General features: G+C 35.6%; 1 protein-coding gene across 1 annotated transcript in view; it reads left to right on the forward strand.

The window, feature by feature from the left end:
• frmd6 (FERM domain containing 6) overlaps positions 1-20,264 on the forward strand; it is a 37,227-nt gene extending 16,963 nt beyond the window's left edge. The window contains 13 exon segments of the mRNA NM_001020816.1: positions 3,933-4,245; positions 4,541-4,631; positions 6,135-6,214; positions 6,301-6,377; positions 8,008-8,194; positions 10,632-10,787; positions 10,863-10,928; positions 11,051-11,119; positions 12,290-12,464; positions 14,958-15,266; positions 16,472-16,594; positions 17,962-18,053; positions 19,751-20,264. Of these exon segments, the coding sequence (NP_001018652.1) occupies positions 4,147-4,245; positions 4,541-4,631; positions 6,135-6,214; positions 6,301-6,377; positions 8,008-8,194; positions 10,632-10,787; positions 10,863-10,928; positions 11,051-11,119; positions 12,290-12,464; positions 14,958-15,266; positions 16,472-16,594; positions 17,962-18,053; positions 19,751-20,077 (1,851 nt within the window). The 5' untranslated portion in view covers positions 3,933-4,146 and the 3' untranslated portion in view covers positions 20,078-20,264.
• Positions 20,265-21,421: the final 1,157 nt, after the last annotated feature.

Consider the following 21,421-nt stretch of genomic DNA (forward strand, 5'->3'; position numbering starts at 1 on the left):
TTCACGTGCGTAAAATATTTATTTATATTCACAAAAAAATTTCACGTGCGCAAAATAAAAATACATTTTCATAAAATACGTTTTACAAATGCAAAACACCATTTGCAAATGTTTAAGAGTGTACAAAAAGTTTAGAATGTTTAAAACTTGTGAGTTTATCCTGAATGAGAATGTGCAAATCCTCTTTCACGTACGACTCCCCCTGGATACATGTGTGTGTGTATTTTTGAGACTTTCCTGCCAGAATCAGGACTACTCGTACCTTTCAGCCAATCAGATGAGAGCTGTATTCAATGAAACCAACTCTGCGCTTCTTTTGTGCAGACTGTTCCTCTCCAGCATGACGAACAGAGAAAGTAGCAGTCGCACTTTTTTAAAATGTATTTATTTATTTGACCATATCCTCACTCTTTTTATCTATTATTTTGCCGCAGCTCCGCTTTTCTTATTTATTGTCTCGCAGCCCTATGAGCAACATGTATCCTGCAGGGTAATTATAAGTATCATTCCGGCCACGCCAGTATTGAAGTGCCATTGTGGTCCAGTGGTCAGCACGTTGGGTTATTATGCTCTTAGACCTGTGTTTGAACCTCAACTAAGATGATATCTTTTTTTTTATTATTGTTAAGACATATAAAACTGTAAGGTTGTTGAACATTTGAAGTTCTAAAGCAGCTGTTTTCTTGAAAAAGACGTAATAGTGTCATTAGAAACTGAAATGAAACTGAAAAAAAAAAGATCCTTACCTGAGTAAATATCTTTTTTTTCAGTTTCATTCAGTTTCTAATGACACTATTACGTCTTTTTCAAGAAAACAGCTGCTTTAGAACTTCAAATGTTCAACAACCTTACAGTTTTATATGTCTTGACAATAAAAATGAATTTTTTTTTTATCTATTTACGTGAGGTTCGAACATGGGTCTAAGGGCATGGTAACCCAACGTGCTGACCAGGATACATGTTGCTCATGGGGCTGCGAGACAATAAATAAGAAGAGCGGAGCTGCGGCAAAATAATGGATAAAAAGAGTGAGGATATGGTCAAATAAATAAATAAATTTTAAAAAAGTGCGACTGCTGCTTTCTCCGTTCGCCATGCTGGAGAGGAACAGTCTGCACAAAAGAAGCGCAGAGTTGGTTTTATTGAATACAGCTCTCATCTGATTGGCTGAAAGGTATGAGTAGTCCTGACTCTGGCAGAAAAGTCTCAAAAACACACACACGTATCCAGGGGGAGTCGTACGTGAAAGAGGATTTGCACATTCTCATTCAGGATGAGCTCACAAGTTTTAAACATTCTAAACTTTTTGTACACTCTTATACATTTGCAAATGGTGTTATGCATTTGTGAAACGTATTTAATGAAAATGTATTTTTATTTTGTACACATGAAATTTTTTTGTGAATATAAATAAATATTTTACGCAGGTGAATTTGGTTTTATGCACGTGAATTTGGCTACGCATGTGTACATTGTGTCTTTTGCATGAATTTCTTTTGAGACTAATCTGGTTCCATACTCAACCGGTAGAAAAGTATGTTCTATACAGTATGAATGTGAGTAGTATGAATGGAACTCGGGCATATACATCCGCTATTTTTTTTTGTCTTGATCACGTGATGTACCCATGTCAGTTGCGTCGCTTTACTCCCATTCATGAATTCTCTCGCAGGACATCCTGGATAGGCATGGACAGGTAAAAGAATCTGAAGGTATGATAACCTTGGATAAAAATATCACTGTATTGTGCTCAAACCTTTTTTCCCCTTTGAACACAATATATTTATTTTAAACATATTTTGGAAACGTAAACATGTCAGGCTAAATAATTCAAATGAATCATTGACTTCTGCTGTCTTCATTAGTTTCAAAAACACAGATTTCTTTATAATATAAAACCGCATCTTTTGAAATCTTTTTTGCTGAAGATACTGTTGTCTTAAAAAAAAACAACAAAAAAATGTAAATAAAAAATCTTACACATACCTTAGGAAGAGTATTACAGAAAATTTTGGTGGTTTTAAAACCTTGACTTTTTCAAACCGCAGTAAACCTTGAAAACGGTTGCCGTCCCATGCCTAATTTTGGGATATCACTCACAGTGTGCATCGAATGCACTTCAGAATCTCGGCGGGAGTAGTAGGTTACCCTGGTACTTCTTACTTACGGTTTTTCAGACATACTATTCAACTTGCATACTGTTTTTATCGTGCTATATAGTATTGAAGTATATGATTTTGGACGGAGCCCTGGGCATTTGTATCTCCGCCCTCTTTTGAAAAGAGCACAATCTCATTTGAATTTAAAGTGACAGTCACCAAAAAAGGCACAATTAGGATCAAAGCCTTAAAAGGGCAGTTTACAGAGTTATAAAACATTACTTGTTGGGTGTTTAGATCTCAAAATTCACATACATACTCTAGTGCAGGGGTGGCCAATCATGTTCCTGGAGATCTACCTTCCTGCAGATTTCAGTTGCAACCCTTATCAAACACACCTGTCTGTAATTATCAAGTGGATTTCAGGTCCTAATTAATTGGTTCAGGTGGGTTTGATCAGGGTAGGAGCTAAACTGTACAGTAAGGTAGATCTCCAGGAACAGGATTGAGCACCCCTGCTCTAGGGACGTCAGAGACTCATTTTACACCTTGTACAAAGAGGCATAGTAGGTCCCCTTTAATTTTTGTGTATTTGGAAATTGGCTTACTTAATCAGTTGGATTGTATTTTTGTCAGGGTAAGGTAGGGCTGCACACTTTATTGGAAAATTGTTATTAGGCCAATAGTATATGCAATATTAAATTAGTTTAATGTGTCAAGCATTTGTGTGCAGCATCTATAGGTTGTTTATTCAAATCTGACCAATCAGATGGGGCCTTTACTATCTTCATCCCTACCTCTCCAGTATTTGCTATTAAATGAACCTAGAGCTGAAAGTAAATACTAATGCTGGTAGACAAGCGAAGAAAATGAAAACAGCCAATGAGAATCAGAATTTCCGCTAAGGCTCATTCTTGGTGTTTTAAAGTCTATATTATTTCAAGAGATATTTTTCAGAACTAATTCACAAATGTTTTTCTAATTAATAAGATGTTTGTTTTTAATTGCTAATCAAATAACTTAAGTTATATCATAAAAAATATTGTTATCTCAACACTCCACAACCTTATGGCATATCACATATTTTCCCAGAATTTTGCGGCCCTTAACATGAAGCATTTCTTTGTAAATGTACTCATTCAAACAGGTTTTCATAGGTTTAGTAGAAGACTTGGATTAGTCTACAGAGGAGAAAATAAAACGATGATAAAAGCTTTAGCATAAAAATGACAAGAATTAGTCAGGTTAAAAACATTAGCTAGCTAATCTTTACAAGATATGACTTGACTTGCAGATGAGTAATAATTGTTATTTTTTTTGGTAATTTGTCAACACAAGGTTTTCAGTATTGTTATGAACTGTGTCTATTTGCTTTAATATAAATATTTAATGTGCGTGTTATAAGCGGGACAAAGTATAGTATTAATTGTATAACATTAATTGTATTTTTTAATATAAGCTAATTCTAACAATAATAGATTTTTTTTATATAAGTTACTGCAATGCTCAATATAAACAAGAAAAGAAATGGAAGAAGAAATTAACGTGTACTGCATCATATTTTCCACCTATATATCATCAGAAAGTCTGTGTTATACATCCATGAACATAACTATGCATTGCTTCCAACTACATCATTTTTGCTTGTTTATTTAATTCCTAAACAATAGTTTCAGTGATGCGTTTTCACATTCCCTCAAATATCCAGTAAATCTTTTAAGACTTCTGTCAAACATTTGTAAAGCTGCCTGTCAAACTGTGCTTATCAGTAATGTTTTCCTATTGTATTATTGTTGAATTGATACATTTTGTTTGTCTTTTTTTGTGTTTCAGAGTCTGCAGTGGGGCTGCTGTAATTGTGTGTTGATCTAGGTGAAATTTGATTTGAGACTGAGGTTGAGTTTCTCAGATCGCAGTTTCCGATTGTGTGTGAGCATAGATTTGTTTTCATGTGTGTCCGTATTATCTGATCCAACCGTGACTGGGCGGCGCTTGAGGGTGGAGCTCCAGTGAGGGGCACAAATCTACAGGCTGCAGCCTCTCAAACATGAGCAAACTGACTTTCCACAATAACAAGATGATGCAGGACCGCCGGTGTGTGTGTGTGTTCCTCCCGAATGATGAAACGCTCAACGTAATAGTCAGTGTGAGTATGACACCATGCACTCTCTGTCTGACACATCAATGAGGGGTGTGTGTTAATGACAAATTATATCTCAGTATTTTAGTAGGTCACTGCAAGTCAGTTTGCACGTACATAAAACCATTTTAAATGACAAATATCACACATCAGGTTTTAAACATGACTTATTGGGTTCTTCTTATAAATTATTTAAAAAATTTGGGGCTTGAAGTAAGATTTGTAAATCAGTTTTTTTGAGGAAGAATTGTATATTACAGCTGAATTGGGCTGTCTGTAATTTTCTCTGTTGTTTTCTCAGGTTAAGACCGTGTGTCAGGAGTTGTTGGTGCAGGTCTGTGATCTGCTCAGGTTAAAGGACTGCCATCTGTTTGGCCTCAGTGTTATTCAGAGTAAGGCACAAAAACACTACCACATACATACATGCAAATGAACTCTGTATGAGCCTTTCTTATGCATTTAAAGGTTCCTTGAAGTGCTTTGAAGTGTGCATCTTTATTTGGCGTAATCTCAACCGAGGCACTAAGAGAGGGTGGGACAGTGTTGCTCCTCCCCTTTTTATAAAACAGCCAATAGTTCGTCACAACTCTGCCAGTGAGAGTGGTTGAGCTTAAGTTCATCAAATGAGAAGCGTCTTAAATGATGCGGGGCATGTCAGACACTAGAGAGCATTTGGTTGGTTAAGTTTTGATGAGAAACTAAAGTATCAGGTGACGTTAAAAAAAAAAACATTGATCTATTTAGGCGATCGTGACAAACTACAATCCTTACGTGTTTATACAAGTTTTATCTTCTAAACATGAATTTTGTCTCCGTTTTGGAGCACATTAGCTTATAGATATCCTAAAAACAAACAATACTGATTCTAACATGTAAAAAACGTTATTTTAATTTCATGGGACCTTTAAAGATCTACAGGAAATGAGTCTTCCTTTAGAAGTAAAAGTAGTTTATGTAATACTGGAAATAAGGATATTAGGAAATAAGGTTAACCATCAATTTTGAAATATTTGAAAAATGGATAATAATTTTGCCTCCAACTGATCTGATATAGAAAGTTTAGTATTGGCCAATAATATAATGTAGTGCATTTTTATTTTATTTTTTATTTTTATTTTTTTACATAATACAATTTTATGCTTCTGATAATTTAATGTTTAGAAACCCAGATAATATCTCTTCAAAATCCACTAAATACAGACCATTTCATTATGAAGAAAAACAACCACTGTAAAAAAAATAAAACTGTTTTTATGCCAAAATGTAAAAAAAAAAAATAAGAAAAGTGGATATTTCAACAATTAAAGTTGCTTGATAAAAAAATTTAAAATTGTTTAGTAGCTATCAAAGGGATTAAATGTATCACTAAATCTGGTCAAATGTTAGACACCCTTATCAATATCATTTTAATGGATATAACCGTTTGATAAAACTATTTTGTTAAATGCATCAAAATACATTGATCAAATTACTCAAATCACTGAGAAATGGATAAAAATGTTCAATTTTCAAAAGAGGCTGTACTCATTCATGCTGAGCACTGTATATATAATTATAGGATGCTACACTGTATTGATTATTATCTCATGCATTCAGATTTTATTTGTCATCTACGTCTTCATTCTAATGTAATCATCATGATCATTAAATATTAAAACTGTATTTTCATTGTCCATATATATATATTTTAAAGTAGCCATGTAGCTAGTGGAATAATGTATGGTTTGCTGGTTATTATCAAATTTTATGCTTTGATTTGGGGTTTTAATCATTCTGTCAGGGTTTATTTTGCGGTACTTACCGCAGTTATGCTTGTAATTTCCCCCATTATCCATTACACAGATAAACATTATAGACCTAAGCTTATGAGTTCTTTGTGCTTTTTTTCCTTTTAGACAATGAACACATATACATGGAACTGGGACAGAAACTGTCGAAATACTGCCCAAAAGAGTGGAAACGGGAAGCCAGCAAGGTATCACACATGCACTCTTTGATCTCCTTGGAATTTTAGTTAATTTGTTGTTTTTACATTTCGACTTAATTCTTGCCATTTTGCAGGGAATTGACCAGTTTGGACCTCCAATGATTGTTCACTTCAGAGCACAGTATTATGTTGAAAATGGCAGACTTATCAGGTGAGACACATGCACATCAAAAGGAAAGACGCAATAAAAGAATTAAAAGTGACAGTGCTGCCACTCACAAATGTTTTGGTCTTGTATAAAGCTTAGCTGCTTTTGGGACACTATTCTTAAAACTGCATGAATTTTTTTCGGTTATATCTATTTCTCCTTGCCCACTGATTGCCATTTTGTGGATTTTTTCCCATGTCAAATAATCTTACAAAGATCTGGGGTTCGTTCTTCGTACGTTGATTACTCAATTAACTGGATTTGGTTATTGATGATTTGACACGATCCAGGATTGTTTAGTTCGTCAAAACTCATTCGAGAGTTGTTGTCATAGCAACAGTTCTGGTAACTCAAACCTGCTCAGGAGCAGGCTCATTTCATATAAACAGGATTAGATCAGGTCAGTTCAAGCAAATACTAAAAGTATGTATCGAATGCTGATATTTTCGTTCAGTAGTAGTTAAGTTTAAAATAGTCAAATCTATAAATAAACTAATGCAAGCTGCACTCTGAAATAAAAGTACAAAAACTGTCACGGGGGACTTTTTAGATACAAACATGTACATGCACATTATTAGACTGTTCATTTTTTGTTTAGTTTTTTTAGGAATATTAATTTATGCAGTCATGCACATTGACAGCTTTTATGCTGGTGATTTTGATGCTTCACAAATGTTGCAGACACCTTTACCGATATCAAAATGCATTTTTGTATATAACAGCCAGTTATATCTCACGCCGATTAAGAAACTTGAATAGGCCTAGGCTATCATAATAATGAAAAATTCGCTCTAAATGTAAAACAAAATAATTTGCTAAATACTCTCGACATAAGAAAGTGTAAAGTCTGCAGCCCACAACACGTGTAAAGTTATTGCGTATATTTAACAAACAGTTTACTATGAATTTTATGTAATTTTGTTCACATGGATAATTGAATATTAATCAGACGATGTCATTACGCTGCTGTGCCGTCAGCCAATCGTTGTATTGCTGATCATGATTTCGAAGGCTTAAACGAAGCATTACTCACAATATCGAGCGAAAAAAAGGAATAAGACAGCTGTGAAACATAACCAGCTTTGTGTTTTTGTAGGAAACACAGTTTAGATCTGTTTAGGGTAAGAGGTGTGTGAGTTATCTGTCTATCCCTGAATGTGTCAGGAATATCAAAACAAAACCAACTTAGCTCCACTCCTTTAGTGCCCCTCACAGAGCTTGATCCACGCTGGCATTTTTCCTCTTGGGTTTTTGGTTTTGAAAAGGGAAAAAATTCCACAATCCCGTCCAAACTTTAAGGATACCGGGTATCAGATTTGCACAATCCATATGCACTCGCTCGAAAGCTTGACAGAGCCCCTGCACGTAGCTACAGTTGCTAAGCCAAGATTGGTGGGTGGCAGTTTTTGGGCGTGGCTTAGCGAAGGTCAATTACCCAAGGAATAAATCACTTTTTAAATGGTATTACAATAAAAAAGCATCCGTTTTAATTTGTAATAATATTTGATATTTTTGAATCTTTGAAACTTCAGTAATGAATAATAGATGAACAGACCTCAAACTTTTTAAGTCCATTGTGTACATGCAAAATGTCAATATGAAGATGATTGAATATGTTGTATTTCTGTTTTAGTGACCGCGTTGCACGGTATTATTATTACTGGCACTTGCGGAAGCAGGTCCTGCAGTCTCAGTGCATCCAGAGAGAGGAGGCTTATTTCCTTCTGGCTGCGTTCGCACTTCAGGCTGACCTGGGAAACTTCAAACGGAACAAACACTTTGGTGCCTATTTCCAGCCGGAAGCTTATTTTCCCTCCTGGGTGAGTCTGCGCTGCACCCCATTAAACTGCTTCCTGATGAATCATTCCGCTGATCAAGCCTGTTAAATGTGCACACACTTCCACCGCTTCGTGTGTGTGCTTTATGCCCCACGCTGTGCTGTTCTTCAATGCTTCAGCAACATTTAACGGAGCTTTTTGTATAAGAAGGACATTATTTATCAGTGCATGGAGAGGATTGAGGTTAAAAATAGTCTGAAGCTTTTAAGAGTATCTTGTGGGTGCTTTAGCTTTAGGCTTGCTGTGCTCTGCTATCATCTGGATTCACATGGAGAGAGATGCACATTTACTGCAGGATGATGCAGACTGAGCTGGTGAACAGATTACAGCACAGTGTTTTTTATTTTAAATGTTCAGGGACATTACCTTAACCAAGGCTGACTACTATGTTTATATCTGCAGTATGTCTGTCTAATTTATTCAAACAGTTCAAGTTGCTTCTGCAAAAAATATACATAATGGTGGTTTGTTAAAATAAGTGATAAAAATTAGCATTTTGCCACAGCTGACCAGTAAAATGTACCACAAAACAGTACTTTGTGATTTAAATGAGCGTGCACACACTCACCGGCCACTTTATTAGGTACACTTTACTAGTACCGGGTTAGACCCTCTTTTGCCTTCAGAACTGCTGCAATTATTCATGGCATAGATTCAACAAGGTACTGGAAATATTCTTCAGAGATTTTGATTCGTATTGACATGATGGCTTCATGCAGTTGCTGCAGATTTATTGGCTGCACATTCGTGATGCGAATCTCCCATTCCACCACATCCCAAAGATGCTCTATTGGATTGAGCTCTAGTGATTGTGGAGGCCATTTGAGTACAGTAAACTTATTGTCATGTTCAAGATACTAGTCTGAGATGATTCGCACTTTATGGACATGGTCAGCAACATTACTCGTGTAGGCTGTGGCAATGGCACAATGCTCAAATGGTACTAATGGGCCCAAAGTGTGCTCAGAAAATATTCTCCACACCATTACACCACCACCACCAACCTGAACTGTTGAAACAAGGCAGGATGAATCCATGCTTTCATGTTGTTGATGCCAAATTCTGACCCTACCATCTGAATGTTACAGCAGAAATTGATACTCATCAGACCAGGCAACATTTTTCCAATCTTTTATTGTCCTATTTTGGTGAACCTATGCGAATTGTAGCCTCAGTGTGTTGTTCTTGGATGACAGGAATGGCACCCGGTGTGGTCTTCTGCTGCTGTAGCCCATCTGCCTCAAGTTTCTGATGCTCGGTTTGAACTGCAGCTGATCAGTCTTGACCATGTCTACATGCCTAAATGCATTTAGTTGTTTCCATGTGATTGGCTGATTAGAAATTTGCATTAATGAGCAGTTGGACAGGTGTACCTAATAAAGTGTCCTGTGAGTGTATATTCATATAAACATATCTATATTAGAAAAGAGTATCTCCTTTTTTCTTTTAAACAAAAAATGAATTTAAATAAATGAACCATAGAAACATAAAAATATGAAACATGTCATTCACGTCTCAATATTTTAGAAAAAATCTTAAATACCTCAGTTGATTTCAGCTTATTTTAGGTAAGTTGTCATTGGATTTTTTTAAAAAGGAAAAACAAGTAATTTGTATAGAATCATCCTTGCTTCAAGTAAAAAAAAAAAACTATTACTAAATGCTGGTATAAACCTAATCCATCACAAATGCAAGATTGGATTGGCATTTTAAAAATAAGTTCATTATGGAGGGAATTACATAATGTGGTGACGTCTGGACCAATTGGATTGAATACATTACTCCCATTCAACCTAATATCTTATTGCTATAGAACTTTTAAAATATATATATATTTACTGTAAATATGATTTCCACACTTCTTTTTTTCTGTAAATAGTTTTGGAATGAATGATGTAAGATAATGCAATGGGATATGTTGTTCTGTTACTGTCAAGAAGACATTTGTGTTTCCTCTTTTATCCCTGATTAGGGAATTTAAACTGTAAAGCTGGAAAAATGACAAATGTCTTACTGATATTGGGAATTACATCTCTTTGCAACAAAAACGTAACATTGTTACAATTTCCAGACAAATTATTAAAACAAATTAAAATGAAAAGATATTAAAGCACAAATAATTAAACAAAACAAAAACCTGAAAAATATTAATAAAAACTACTAAAATAACACAGATAAACTGAAATTGTTCAATAAATAGTGCAAATTGCTGCTTGCTGAACTACATACAAAAAGGCTATTAAAACAGCAATTTTGAATATAGTGATGGTGAAAACTTCAGATTCAGGAGAAATCAAATGAAAAAATATATTATTCTGCTTTAAACCGCTCCAGTCTCCATTAAATACTTTATAAATGCAGTAATCCAGAATAACAGTCAGAAGGTGTGGTTTCATTATTCAGGTTCTGTCTTTTGTAGGTAATCGCAAAGAGAGGATGTGACTATATTCTCCGCCATATTCCCAACATGCACAAAGAGCAGTTTGCTTGTACAGCATCAGAGGCTCAGCTGAAGTACATAAAGGAAGCAGCGCTCTTGGATGACGTGGCTGTTCATTATTACCGCCTTTACAAGGTCAGAGAAGAACTTTTCATTGTATTGGAGAGTGCTCAGACAGTTTTTAAAAACGTGATATTTTCTTTCTGTCAGGATAAAAAAGAGCTGGATGCCTCTTTAACTCTGGGACTGACCTTACGTGGGATTCAGATTTTTCAGGTATGCTTTTTGAACACCTATTTGGTAGAGAAAATGTAAAAATACAGCTCTTATATAACATATTGTGTATTTATTATTTATGTTATTGATTATAATGACTTTTTATTTTTATTTTTTTCCAGAATGTGGGAACAGTCAGGCAACTCTTGTACGATTTTCCTTGGACCAATGTAGGAAAGCTGGTGTTTGTGGTCAGTATTACAGTGCTTTTTAGAAGTATGAATTTAAAGGGATAGTTCACCCAAAAATAAAAATGCTATCATAATTTACTTATTCTAAACAACTTACTTGTTCTAAACAACTAATGAACACAAAAGAAGATATTTTTTAGAATGCTTAAACCCTGTAACCATTGACTTCTATAGCATTTGTTTTTTCCTACTATGGAAGTAAATGGTTACAGGTTTACAACATTCTTCAAAATATCTTCTTTTGTGTTCGACAGAAAAAAAAAATACTCAAACCCGTATGGAACAAGTAAAGGATCAGTATAATAGATAATTTTCGTTATTGGGTGAACTGTATCTTTAAAGGAATAGAAGTATTGTAACGTGTGTATTTATATAGTGCATTTATTGTGTATGGCCATACACCCAAAGCACTTCACAATCATGAAGAAGATCTCTCCACACCACTACCAGTGTGCAGCATCCACTTGGATGATGCGACAGCAGCCTAAGGGACAATGATACCAGTGCGCTCACCACACACCAGCTATAGGTGGAGCAAAGAGACAGTGATAGAGTCAATTCGGTGGATAGGTATGATTGGGATGCCATTATGGGTAAAGGCCAATGGAGGGAATTTGACCAGCACACCGGGGTCACACCTCTACTCTTTAAGAGAAGTGCCATGGGTTTTTTTAATGACCACAGTTGAGCTCCCCCTGCTGGCCTCACTAACTCCACTTCCAACAGCAGCCTAGTTTTCCCATGTGGTCTCCCATCCAGATACTGACCAGGCTCAGCACTGCTTAGCTTCAGCGAGTATGGTCTCGGGCTCCAGGGTGATATGACTGTGTATAATTTGGTGTCATTTGGATTATTAGGGTTATAGGGTCTCATTTATGAAACTTTTCGTAGAAACCTTCCTAAGTGTAAATGTATACCAGAATAAGTAATTTGTTTTATTAATGATTAAAACTCATATAATGACTTTAAATGATTCAATTAAATCAATATTTAGGTTAAATGCGTTTACTTACCACTGCGCACATTCTCCCTTAAAGTTTATTTTTTATAAAGCACAACCTTTGTTTGGGAAGTGGCTGACACACATTTCAGCCGCTGTTTTGTGTGTTTATAAATGAGACCCATAGAGTTTTCAGAGGAGTGATAAGTTGACCCATGTTGTTTCCACAGGGTAAGAGGTTTGAGATTCTCCCTGATGGTTTGCCGTCTGCCAGGAAGCTGATCTACTACACAGGCTGTCCTCTGCGCTCTCGACACCTCCTGCAGCTGCTCAGCAACAGCCACCGACTGTACATGAACCTGCAGCCTGTGCTCAAACAGGTGCGGCGGCTGGAGGAAAATGAAGGTATTTGGAGAATATGCAAAATTTATTTGTTGCAACATACAGTAGCTAATAGCTGAAATAATGCACATGAGATACAGTTAATACCCATTTTAAAGGAATAGTTCACCCATAAATGAAGATTTCCCAATAATTTATCCGCCTTCAAGCCATCCTTGGTGTATATGACTTTTTTTCTTTCAAACAAACACTGAGTAGTTTTAAAAAATATTTTTTCAAAGTAGTTCTAAAAAAAAATACCTTATATCTTAGAAATAGTTATAAATCTGTTGTCAAACTAACCCATTTCTTGACTAGGTGTATGATGCATTTGAAGTGGAAGTTCTGGGATTAGACACATTTTGTTTAAATCGCTTGCTACACAATATCTTCTGACATTTTCCACTTTCAGTTATTTACAAGCATGTAGTTATCTTCATTCGTCTGCTATCACCAAATTTTTTTCTATGAATGCGATTTTACATCACGTGTGGAGTCATGTATGTCGAGGATGTGGATTTGGCAGCAGGTCGGACGTGTGTGATTTGAGTTTATAATTTCAAAATTATAAACATTTTTGGTACAAAAACACATGGGTCTGATTCATAAGATATGCGTCAACCCACCGTCGGATTATAGGTTAATTTGATGATGGATTTATATTTTTCGAAAAATAAGCCACTACCCAACACCATTATACAGCATGAAGGAGCTCTGGTAAAAATTAAAACTATTCCGACTGTGCTTGCTGGATAGTTCATGGTTGAGAAAATTATTCATTTTTATTTTGGCGTAAACGATCCTTTAAATCAAGCAAGGTGTTAAAACTAATGGTCACAATTTATATTATATGTACTTAACTACTATTTACTAACATTAAAACCTTCCAAGACTTTAAATTTCCTGTAACCACTTTGTTCTGAAACATTTACTGCTGAGCCAAGGTTATTTACTATCATCGACATGCTATTATAGCCATGTTCATCTGCAAATGGTTATCTGAGCCGCATTACCTTTCAATAAAACTTACCTTAATCCATGTAAATGCTGTTTATTCATTCATTCATTTGATTTTTGGCTTCGTCCCTTTATTAATCTGGGGTTGCCACAGCAGAATGAAACACCAACTTTTCCAGCATATGTTTTACACTACGAATGCCCTTCCAGCTGCAACCCATCACTAGGAAACACAGATACACTCTAATTCACACACATACACTAAGAACCATTTGGCTTAACCAATTCACTTATAGCGCATGTCTTTGGAAATGTGGAGGAAACCTATGCGAACATGGGGAGAACATGCAAACTTCACACACAAATGCCAACTGGCTCAGTCTAGCGACTTTCTTGCTGTGAGGCAACAGTGCTACCCACTGCGCTGCCACATGTAGATGCCATATAAAACCAAATCATCACTAAAATTGTGTATCCAGTGCTATTTAAATGTAAGATGTTAACATGTAATTGCAGTGCACCAACATGTATGTATGTATGTATGTATGTATGTATGTATGTATGTATGTATGTATGTATGTATGTATGTATGTATGTATGTATGTATGTATGTATGTATGTATGTATGTATGTATGTATGTATGTATGTATATATGTACGTATGTGTGTGTGTGTGTGTGTGTGTGTGTGTGTGTGTATATATATATATATATATATATATATATATATATATATATATATATATATATATATATATATATATATATATATATATATATATATATATATAATATATTATTGTGTCATAAGGTTAAGTACATGCTAGTTGAGTGCATAGGATATGTCGGAAACCAAATAAACAATTGACCATCTATTAGTTACATGTTCACTCTAAAAATACTGTTAGTTGTAGAATTGTAAATAAAACAGCTGATTTTAGTGCATTTTTAAAATTAAATACTATTTGATTCGCTTCAAATGTCATTTAGTTCAATTTGTTACCTTCAATTGTAATTGTTTCTGAGCTAATAATAATAATAATAATAATATTTATCTCCAGCTTGTATTGCTGACACAGTCACTGTATTTGCAATTAAATTTACAAATTAATTCAGAGCATGAATGTTTCATGTTTAAGGATTAGTTTAATTTGATGTGTTGGCTTTCATTTTGCTTTCTCAAATTATTTAAGAAATTTTCTATTGTTTCTGAGTGAAAATAATTTTTTGTTTTATATTTGTGCAACTTGGTTTGCTGATATACTTATTTTGTTTACAAGTAAATGTACTAATTAATTCACAGCACAAATGTATATTGATTTAGCATGAAAATATTCATTAACTGATTTCACAAACATCTCTATTTGACAGCAAGAACCTCTCTCTCTCTCTCTCTCTCTCTCTCTCTCTCTCTCTCTTGCTTGTACTACTACCATAACAACTGAACAACAACAGCAACAAAAAAAGAGAGAAAAGTTTCATGTTTTGCTTCACTAAGGACTTGGAGCATATGGTTGACATTAATCTCCGTGTGTGTTTGTGTGTGTGTGTGTCTTCTCAGAAAAGAAGCAGTACCGGGAGTCGTATATCAGTGATGCTCTGGAGGCGGACATGGATCATTTGGAGCAGCGTTCGCGTGCCAGCGGCAGCAGTGCGGGAAGCACATCACGACCCAATCCCTTTTCACGGCACTCCACCACCAGTCATGGCAGCTCCCGCACATCCGGCGTCGACACAGACAGTTTCCGGACCCCTACAAACACACCCCACCGTCCGCTGAGAACACACTCGTCTTCCAACACCAGTCATGCCAGCACACACACGTCTGGCATCGAGAGCAGCAGCAAAGAGCACTGCCTGGATGAAGACGGTAGGAGACTGCATGAATGTGTTACTTATTATATTGGTAATACCAGTATGAACAAAAATGTGATGTGATTTAAGTGCGTACATTCTTCAAATCTTGTTGTGATGACGTTGTAACAGACTGACTGGTTAGGGGTGCCGACTTATACATTTTTATAATTGAAATAAATAGTAAATATATAATGTCAGTTCTACAAACACTACCCGACAAAAGCCTTGTCGTCGATTTCAGTTTTAAGAGCAACAAATAATAACTTGACTTCTAGTTAATTATTTGTAAAAGTGGCAGAAGGTAGATTTTTCTGATGAATCATCTCTTGAATTGCATCCCAATCATCACACACACTGCTGAAGACCTACTGGAACCTGCATGAATCCAAAAATCAGTCAGTTTTACTGAAGGAAAATTATGGTTTGGGGTTGCATTCAGTATGGGGGTGTGCGAGAGATCTGCAGAGTGGATGGCAACATCAACAGCCTGAGGTATCAAGACATTTGTGCTGCCCATTACATTACAAACCACAGAAGAGCGCAAATTCTTAAGCAGGATAGTGCTCCTTCTCATACTTCAGCCTCCACATCAAAGTTCCTAAAAAGCAGAGAAAGAAAGTGCTCCAGTATTGGCCAGCCCAGTCTCCAGACTTAAACATTATTAGGCATGTCTGGGGTAAGATGGAGGAGGAGGCATTAAAGATTAATCCAAAGAGCCTTGATGAACTCAGGGAGTCTTGCAAGAACGCTTTCTTTCCCATTCCAGATGACTTTATTAATAAGTTATTTGAGTCATTACAGTGATGTATGGATGAAGTTCTCCAAGCTCATGGGAGTCACACATAATAATTATTCTTTTTTCACTGCAGCATGACTTTATATTCTATACTGTATATTATTTCAGTTAAGTGACAAAACTTTTGTCTAAGCAAAGTCAGACCTTACTGTCCTAATTACATAATTTAAAATCAGGGCTTGATCATATTTTTATTTTAGTAAAATAAGCGTAATCTAGAGGTATTTGGCTTTTTTATATTAGCCACTCCTGATACCAAATGATCAACGATAAGTAAAGTTATTATTTGTGGTTCCTAAAACTTTTATAGGCAACAAGACTTTTGTCAGATAGTGTAGGATTCTCCTGAATTTACAAAGTTCATTTTAAGGCAGTAGCATTCAGTCAGCATTGAGAGTCTGTGTTTGTTTGTGTTTCTTTAGAGATCGAGATGTTGGTTGATGATCCTAAAAGTTGTGAAGATCTTGATGATTTGGAGCTCAGCCAGGAATTGTGCATCCACATCACAGAGGACATGCTGTCAGCACAGAACAACGGATGCTCCGGTAGGATTGTATCATATATTATTACAAGCTAGAAATCAATAATATTGAATTTATTCATTCAATTAATAAAAAGTGACAGAATTTGTTTAATAGCAAAAGGTTCTTCTGAAAATCCTCATGATAGTTTGGGAATTGGATTTAGATTTGAAGGTAATTAAAGACTGAATTAATGATGTTGAAGTATAGTCACAGAAGTGTGTGTGTGTATGTACAGTGGAAGTCAAAATTATTTGCCGTCTTGTGAATTTCTTTTTCAAATATTTCCCAACTGATGTTTAGCAAAGCATTTTCCCACAATATTTCCTATAATATTTGTTCTTCTGGATAAAGTTTTATTTGTTTTATTTCAGCTAGAATAAAAGCTAGATCATTTTAAGAACAATATTATTAGTCCCTTTAAGCAACATTTTTTTTATACATTGTCTACAGAACAAACCATCGTAATGCAATGACTTGGCTAATTAACCTTGTCAAGCATTTAGATTGCGCGTTAAGCTGAATACTATTATCTTAAAAAATATCTAGTAAATTATTATATACTGTCATCATGGCAAAGATGAAAGAAATTAGAAAGTTTATTAGAAATGGTATCAGTTTTATCAGAAATAAGTTATTAAAAGTATTATTGTAATAAATTACTGTTGTTGTAATATCTAGCATAGTAAAATGTTCAATATTGTTATATATCAAGATTGTGCTAAATAGATGTTTTGAGGGGTGAAGTGTGCGTTTATCTATAGTGCCAAGATTAAAATATACAGCGTACACCTTTTAATTAGTGGGTTCAGGACAGGTGTATCAACAACGCCTGTTGCTGACAGGTGTGTAAATTAGCACTAAGTCATCTGTGCAGACAGGCATCAGCACTTTACCCTACTTTTTTACCTTTTAATCCAAACTTATAGTCAGTTTGCCAGTCATATTCTTTGTGAGAGTTGCCCAGAGTACAGTACCAATATTTACATTTATAAATGGATTTTCAGAGGTTTTGGAAAAAATTGTTATACATTTAAGATTTTTTTCTACTTTTGCCTTTAAAACGTTTAAATAGCTAGAAATTGGTCTTTTTAATGCTTTACAAAAAGCTTGTTGCTCTTTGCCTGTTAATAATGCACAGTGATCACCCTCGGGTCATCCAAGTAGATGACTGACTTTCTTTAGTCATAGAGAAACCAAGATTTTGGGAGGAAAACATTTCAGGATTTTATTTCTCTCATTTAGTGCAAGTGTACAATGTGGACCGTTTTAATGGCCCAAAATCCACACTAAACTAGTATTGGTATTTTTACTAACTAGTAACTTTCAAATATCTTGCGTATGACTATTTTAATGGCCTCTTGTGTTTTGTGTTTGCTCTTTCTTTTCAGGGCTAGTGGTGAAGGAAGTCAGCTCCTCCACATCCAGCTCATCGGAGACTGTAGTGAGAATGAGAGGCCAGAGCATCGAATGTCTTCCTCAGGTGCAGCTACACATATGCACACACACACACACACACCTTATATCTTTTACATGACCGCCGAAGTGAAAGCGAGGACATTTCGTGCTGTATCATTGTTTTTTTCCATTAATCCTTTAATCTCTTTTAACAGTGCTGGTAACCCCACTTCTCTTAACAGTATTTGTTTAGGGCAGCCTTACCCTACTCCAAACCACATTTGCATTCTTTCTCATCAGTGTATTCATGTGAGTGTACAGCTCAACGCTCTCTGAGATTTCAGGGCTAACTAAGAGTTAGTGTAGGCGGTGACCTGCTGAAAAATCAACAAGAAAAACCATCACAGAAGTTGTAATGGATTTCAGTACAAATACCATTCAAATATTACAAACCATGAAATTTTTATCATTAATACCAGAGGAATTTGATGGTTTTTAATAGGGCTGCATAATATATCGCTTCAGCATAGATATTGCAACGTGTGAATTTGCAAAACTCACATCGCAGGATCTGCATTGTTAAATTAGAATTATAGTTGATAATCAGCACCACAGTGATGGTATTTTTGGGGAGGGTCATCACAAATTTAAAACAAAAATAGAACAAAAGATTTTCATTTGGAAGTGTTTTTGTGATTGTGACTGTGTAAAATTTAAGCAAACTTAAATTAATAGATTGCAAAGGTATATAAATCTAAATTAATTGTATTTAATTCTTTATACAACGAAGAATCTACGCTATGCAGTGTTATTTTATGTTTTTATTGAGTTTTTGTACCTTAATGCTGTTAGATTCCACAGAAAAAAAAACATAAGGTTAATTTATATCTGTTCAATTGTATTGTATTTTATGCAGATTGTAACAGTGAGACTGGGTGACAACGAAGGTGAGGATCCATATGCAGTTTATTTAAGAGATTAATCAGGCATGGAATGGTCAAAACATGAGCAAACAGGAGTATAAAGGAAATGCAAGAGCACAGACGAAAGCAGGCAAATAATCAGGGCAGGTGGCAAAAACAACAGGAAGGATATACAAAACCTTGGTCAAAACACGGAAGGGCAAGACAAGAATAACGCTTAGAAATGTTACAAACAACAAGACTCAGCTAAGGTTTGTGTGTGTGTGCACGTGCGTGTGATGTTTATAGTTTGGGTAATCAGTCCTCACAAGCTTCAGCTGTGTGTTTGCAATCAAGGTAGAGCTGGGCTAGGTGTGTGAGTGCAAGGAATGATGGGAGTCGTAGATTATTTCAGTGGCAGAATTGTAGTCCGGTTAATAGTGCAAGTTGTCCAACAATCTGCAAGGCCTAGATTGCTGACGATTGTGACAGATACTCCTCTACAAAATCATCCCAATCATTGTAAAATGCTATGTTATCTAACAGTTATAAGTCATGTTGTGAAATTCTATTTATATTGCAATATATATAACAGACAAACTAAATGTTCCAATATCCAATATCGTGCAGCAATAGTTTCTAATGTGTTTTGCTAAACATTCCATTAGGATTTACGTATTTTTAAATTGATTGATTTATTTATTTTGATAAGTTTTTACCGAATTGTCAGTCCAATAAAGTCCAGTAAAGCTAATGTAGTTTCCATTAAAATTTCTATGATTGACTCTATTTTGTTTCTCACCAGGGTGGTTTCTATGTTTTCATGCAGCTTTTTTATTTCCCCTGTGCTGATGTGTGTTTTCTTGTCTCGTTTCATTAGACGACGATGGGCAGGAAGGTTCAGAGCTCCACAGACCGGCACAGCCAATCACTGGATGATGTTCGCCTCTTCCAGAGGGACTGTCAGGAGTGGGCAGAGCTCTGCCAGGACACCGCACACAGCTATACGTTCGGCTGCGAGCCAGACCTCGGCGGAACGGTCGGCTGTGGATATCAGGGACTTGCGGATCAGTGCGCTGGCATCCGAAATAACCAGCACCCATTCCCCATCAAGAGAACCAGCAAGTATTTCTCTCTGGATCTAGACCGAGAAGATCTGACCACTGGCCACCTGACCACAGAAGCAGAACCAGAGTTTGTGGTGTAAGGCAGAGAGAATTGTAAAAGTGCCCCAGAACAAATGAAGGGATGGGAAAATGCGGAAATCGTGTGATTATCTACTCACGCTTATGTCATTCTAGAGACCTTCCTAAATTGATTTTCTTTCTGGAACACAAAAGATTTTCTGACGGCTGTGCCGGTTGCATTTTTCAATGCTGTTACAATAAAAAAAAGGATGCAAAAGCTATCATAAACATAATATTGTGTGGCATCATCTTTTAAGATGCCCATTTATGACACACTTTAAAACATAACATGAGTGTGTACTCTGTACTGTTTATTTGGGTACAATTATATTCTTGTTTTTTTAACATCTAAAAGCAATTTAGTACAAAAGAATGTATAAAATCATAAGTTATGAGGTCCTGCGTTATCACTTTCTTGTTTTCATTGACATTAAGGCATTTTTATCTGCAGAGCACAAAGTTTTTTGAAGAATGTTGATTTCCAAACAGTTTGGTTTCCGTCGATTTCCTGTGTGTTTTTGTCCATAAAGTGGAAACTGAAACTCAAGTTGTCAACATTCTTCAAAATATTTCTTTTTCTGTTCTACAGAGCAAAGACATGCAGAGTGAGCACATGATGACTTTCAAAAATGACCTCATCCTTTACTCTCGCTGTGAGAGTAATGTGGTTTTAAACCAATGGTCTCAAACTCATTCTTAGAGGGCCACAGCTCTGCATAGTTTAGCACCAACTTGCACCTGTTTAATAGTCTTTAGTAGTCTTGAACACCTTCATAAGTTGGATCAGTTGTGTTTGATCAGGGTTGGAAGAAAAAAAACTGCTGAGCTGTGGCCCTCCAGAAATCCAGTTTGAGACCGGTTTTAAACTTTTACAAGTTTCTTTCTCAATAGAAGTCATTGGGTACCTGCTACCTTCATCTTTCAAAATGTCTTCTTTTTTGTTCAACAGAAGAAAGAAAGAAAGAAAGAAAGAAAGAAGCCAAACAAAAAAAGGTTTTGAACGAGTGAGGGATGAGTAAATGATGGCAGATTTGACATTTTTGGGTGAACTATCACAATGAATTTACAATTTTGAGTTGACTATACCTTTAAATTCAATATGACATCAACTCTTGACTATTATTTCAAATCTTTATTCATGATAAACTTATAAAATATCATTCTTCAAATCTTTTAAAGCCATATAAGCACTTTTATGGATTTCAGGTGCTACTTAACACTGATGTGATATGTGCTATGAGAACACTTTCACAAGTTCCAGTTACTTTTTAATTTCAGTTTACAGAAAAGAGCAGCAGGTACACTCTGCTAAATATCTTCTGTGTTCCACAAAGAAACAAATCATACAGGTTTGGGTTTTGGAA

Source organism: Danio rerio, chromosome 13 (genome assembly GCF_049306965.1).
Source record: "Danio rerio strain Tuebingen ecotype United States chromosome 13, GRCz12tu, whole genome shotgun sequence".
In the NCBI taxonomy this organism is placed as follows: Eukaryota; Metazoa; Chordata; class Actinopteri; order Cypriniformes; family Danionidae; genus Danio; species Danio rerio.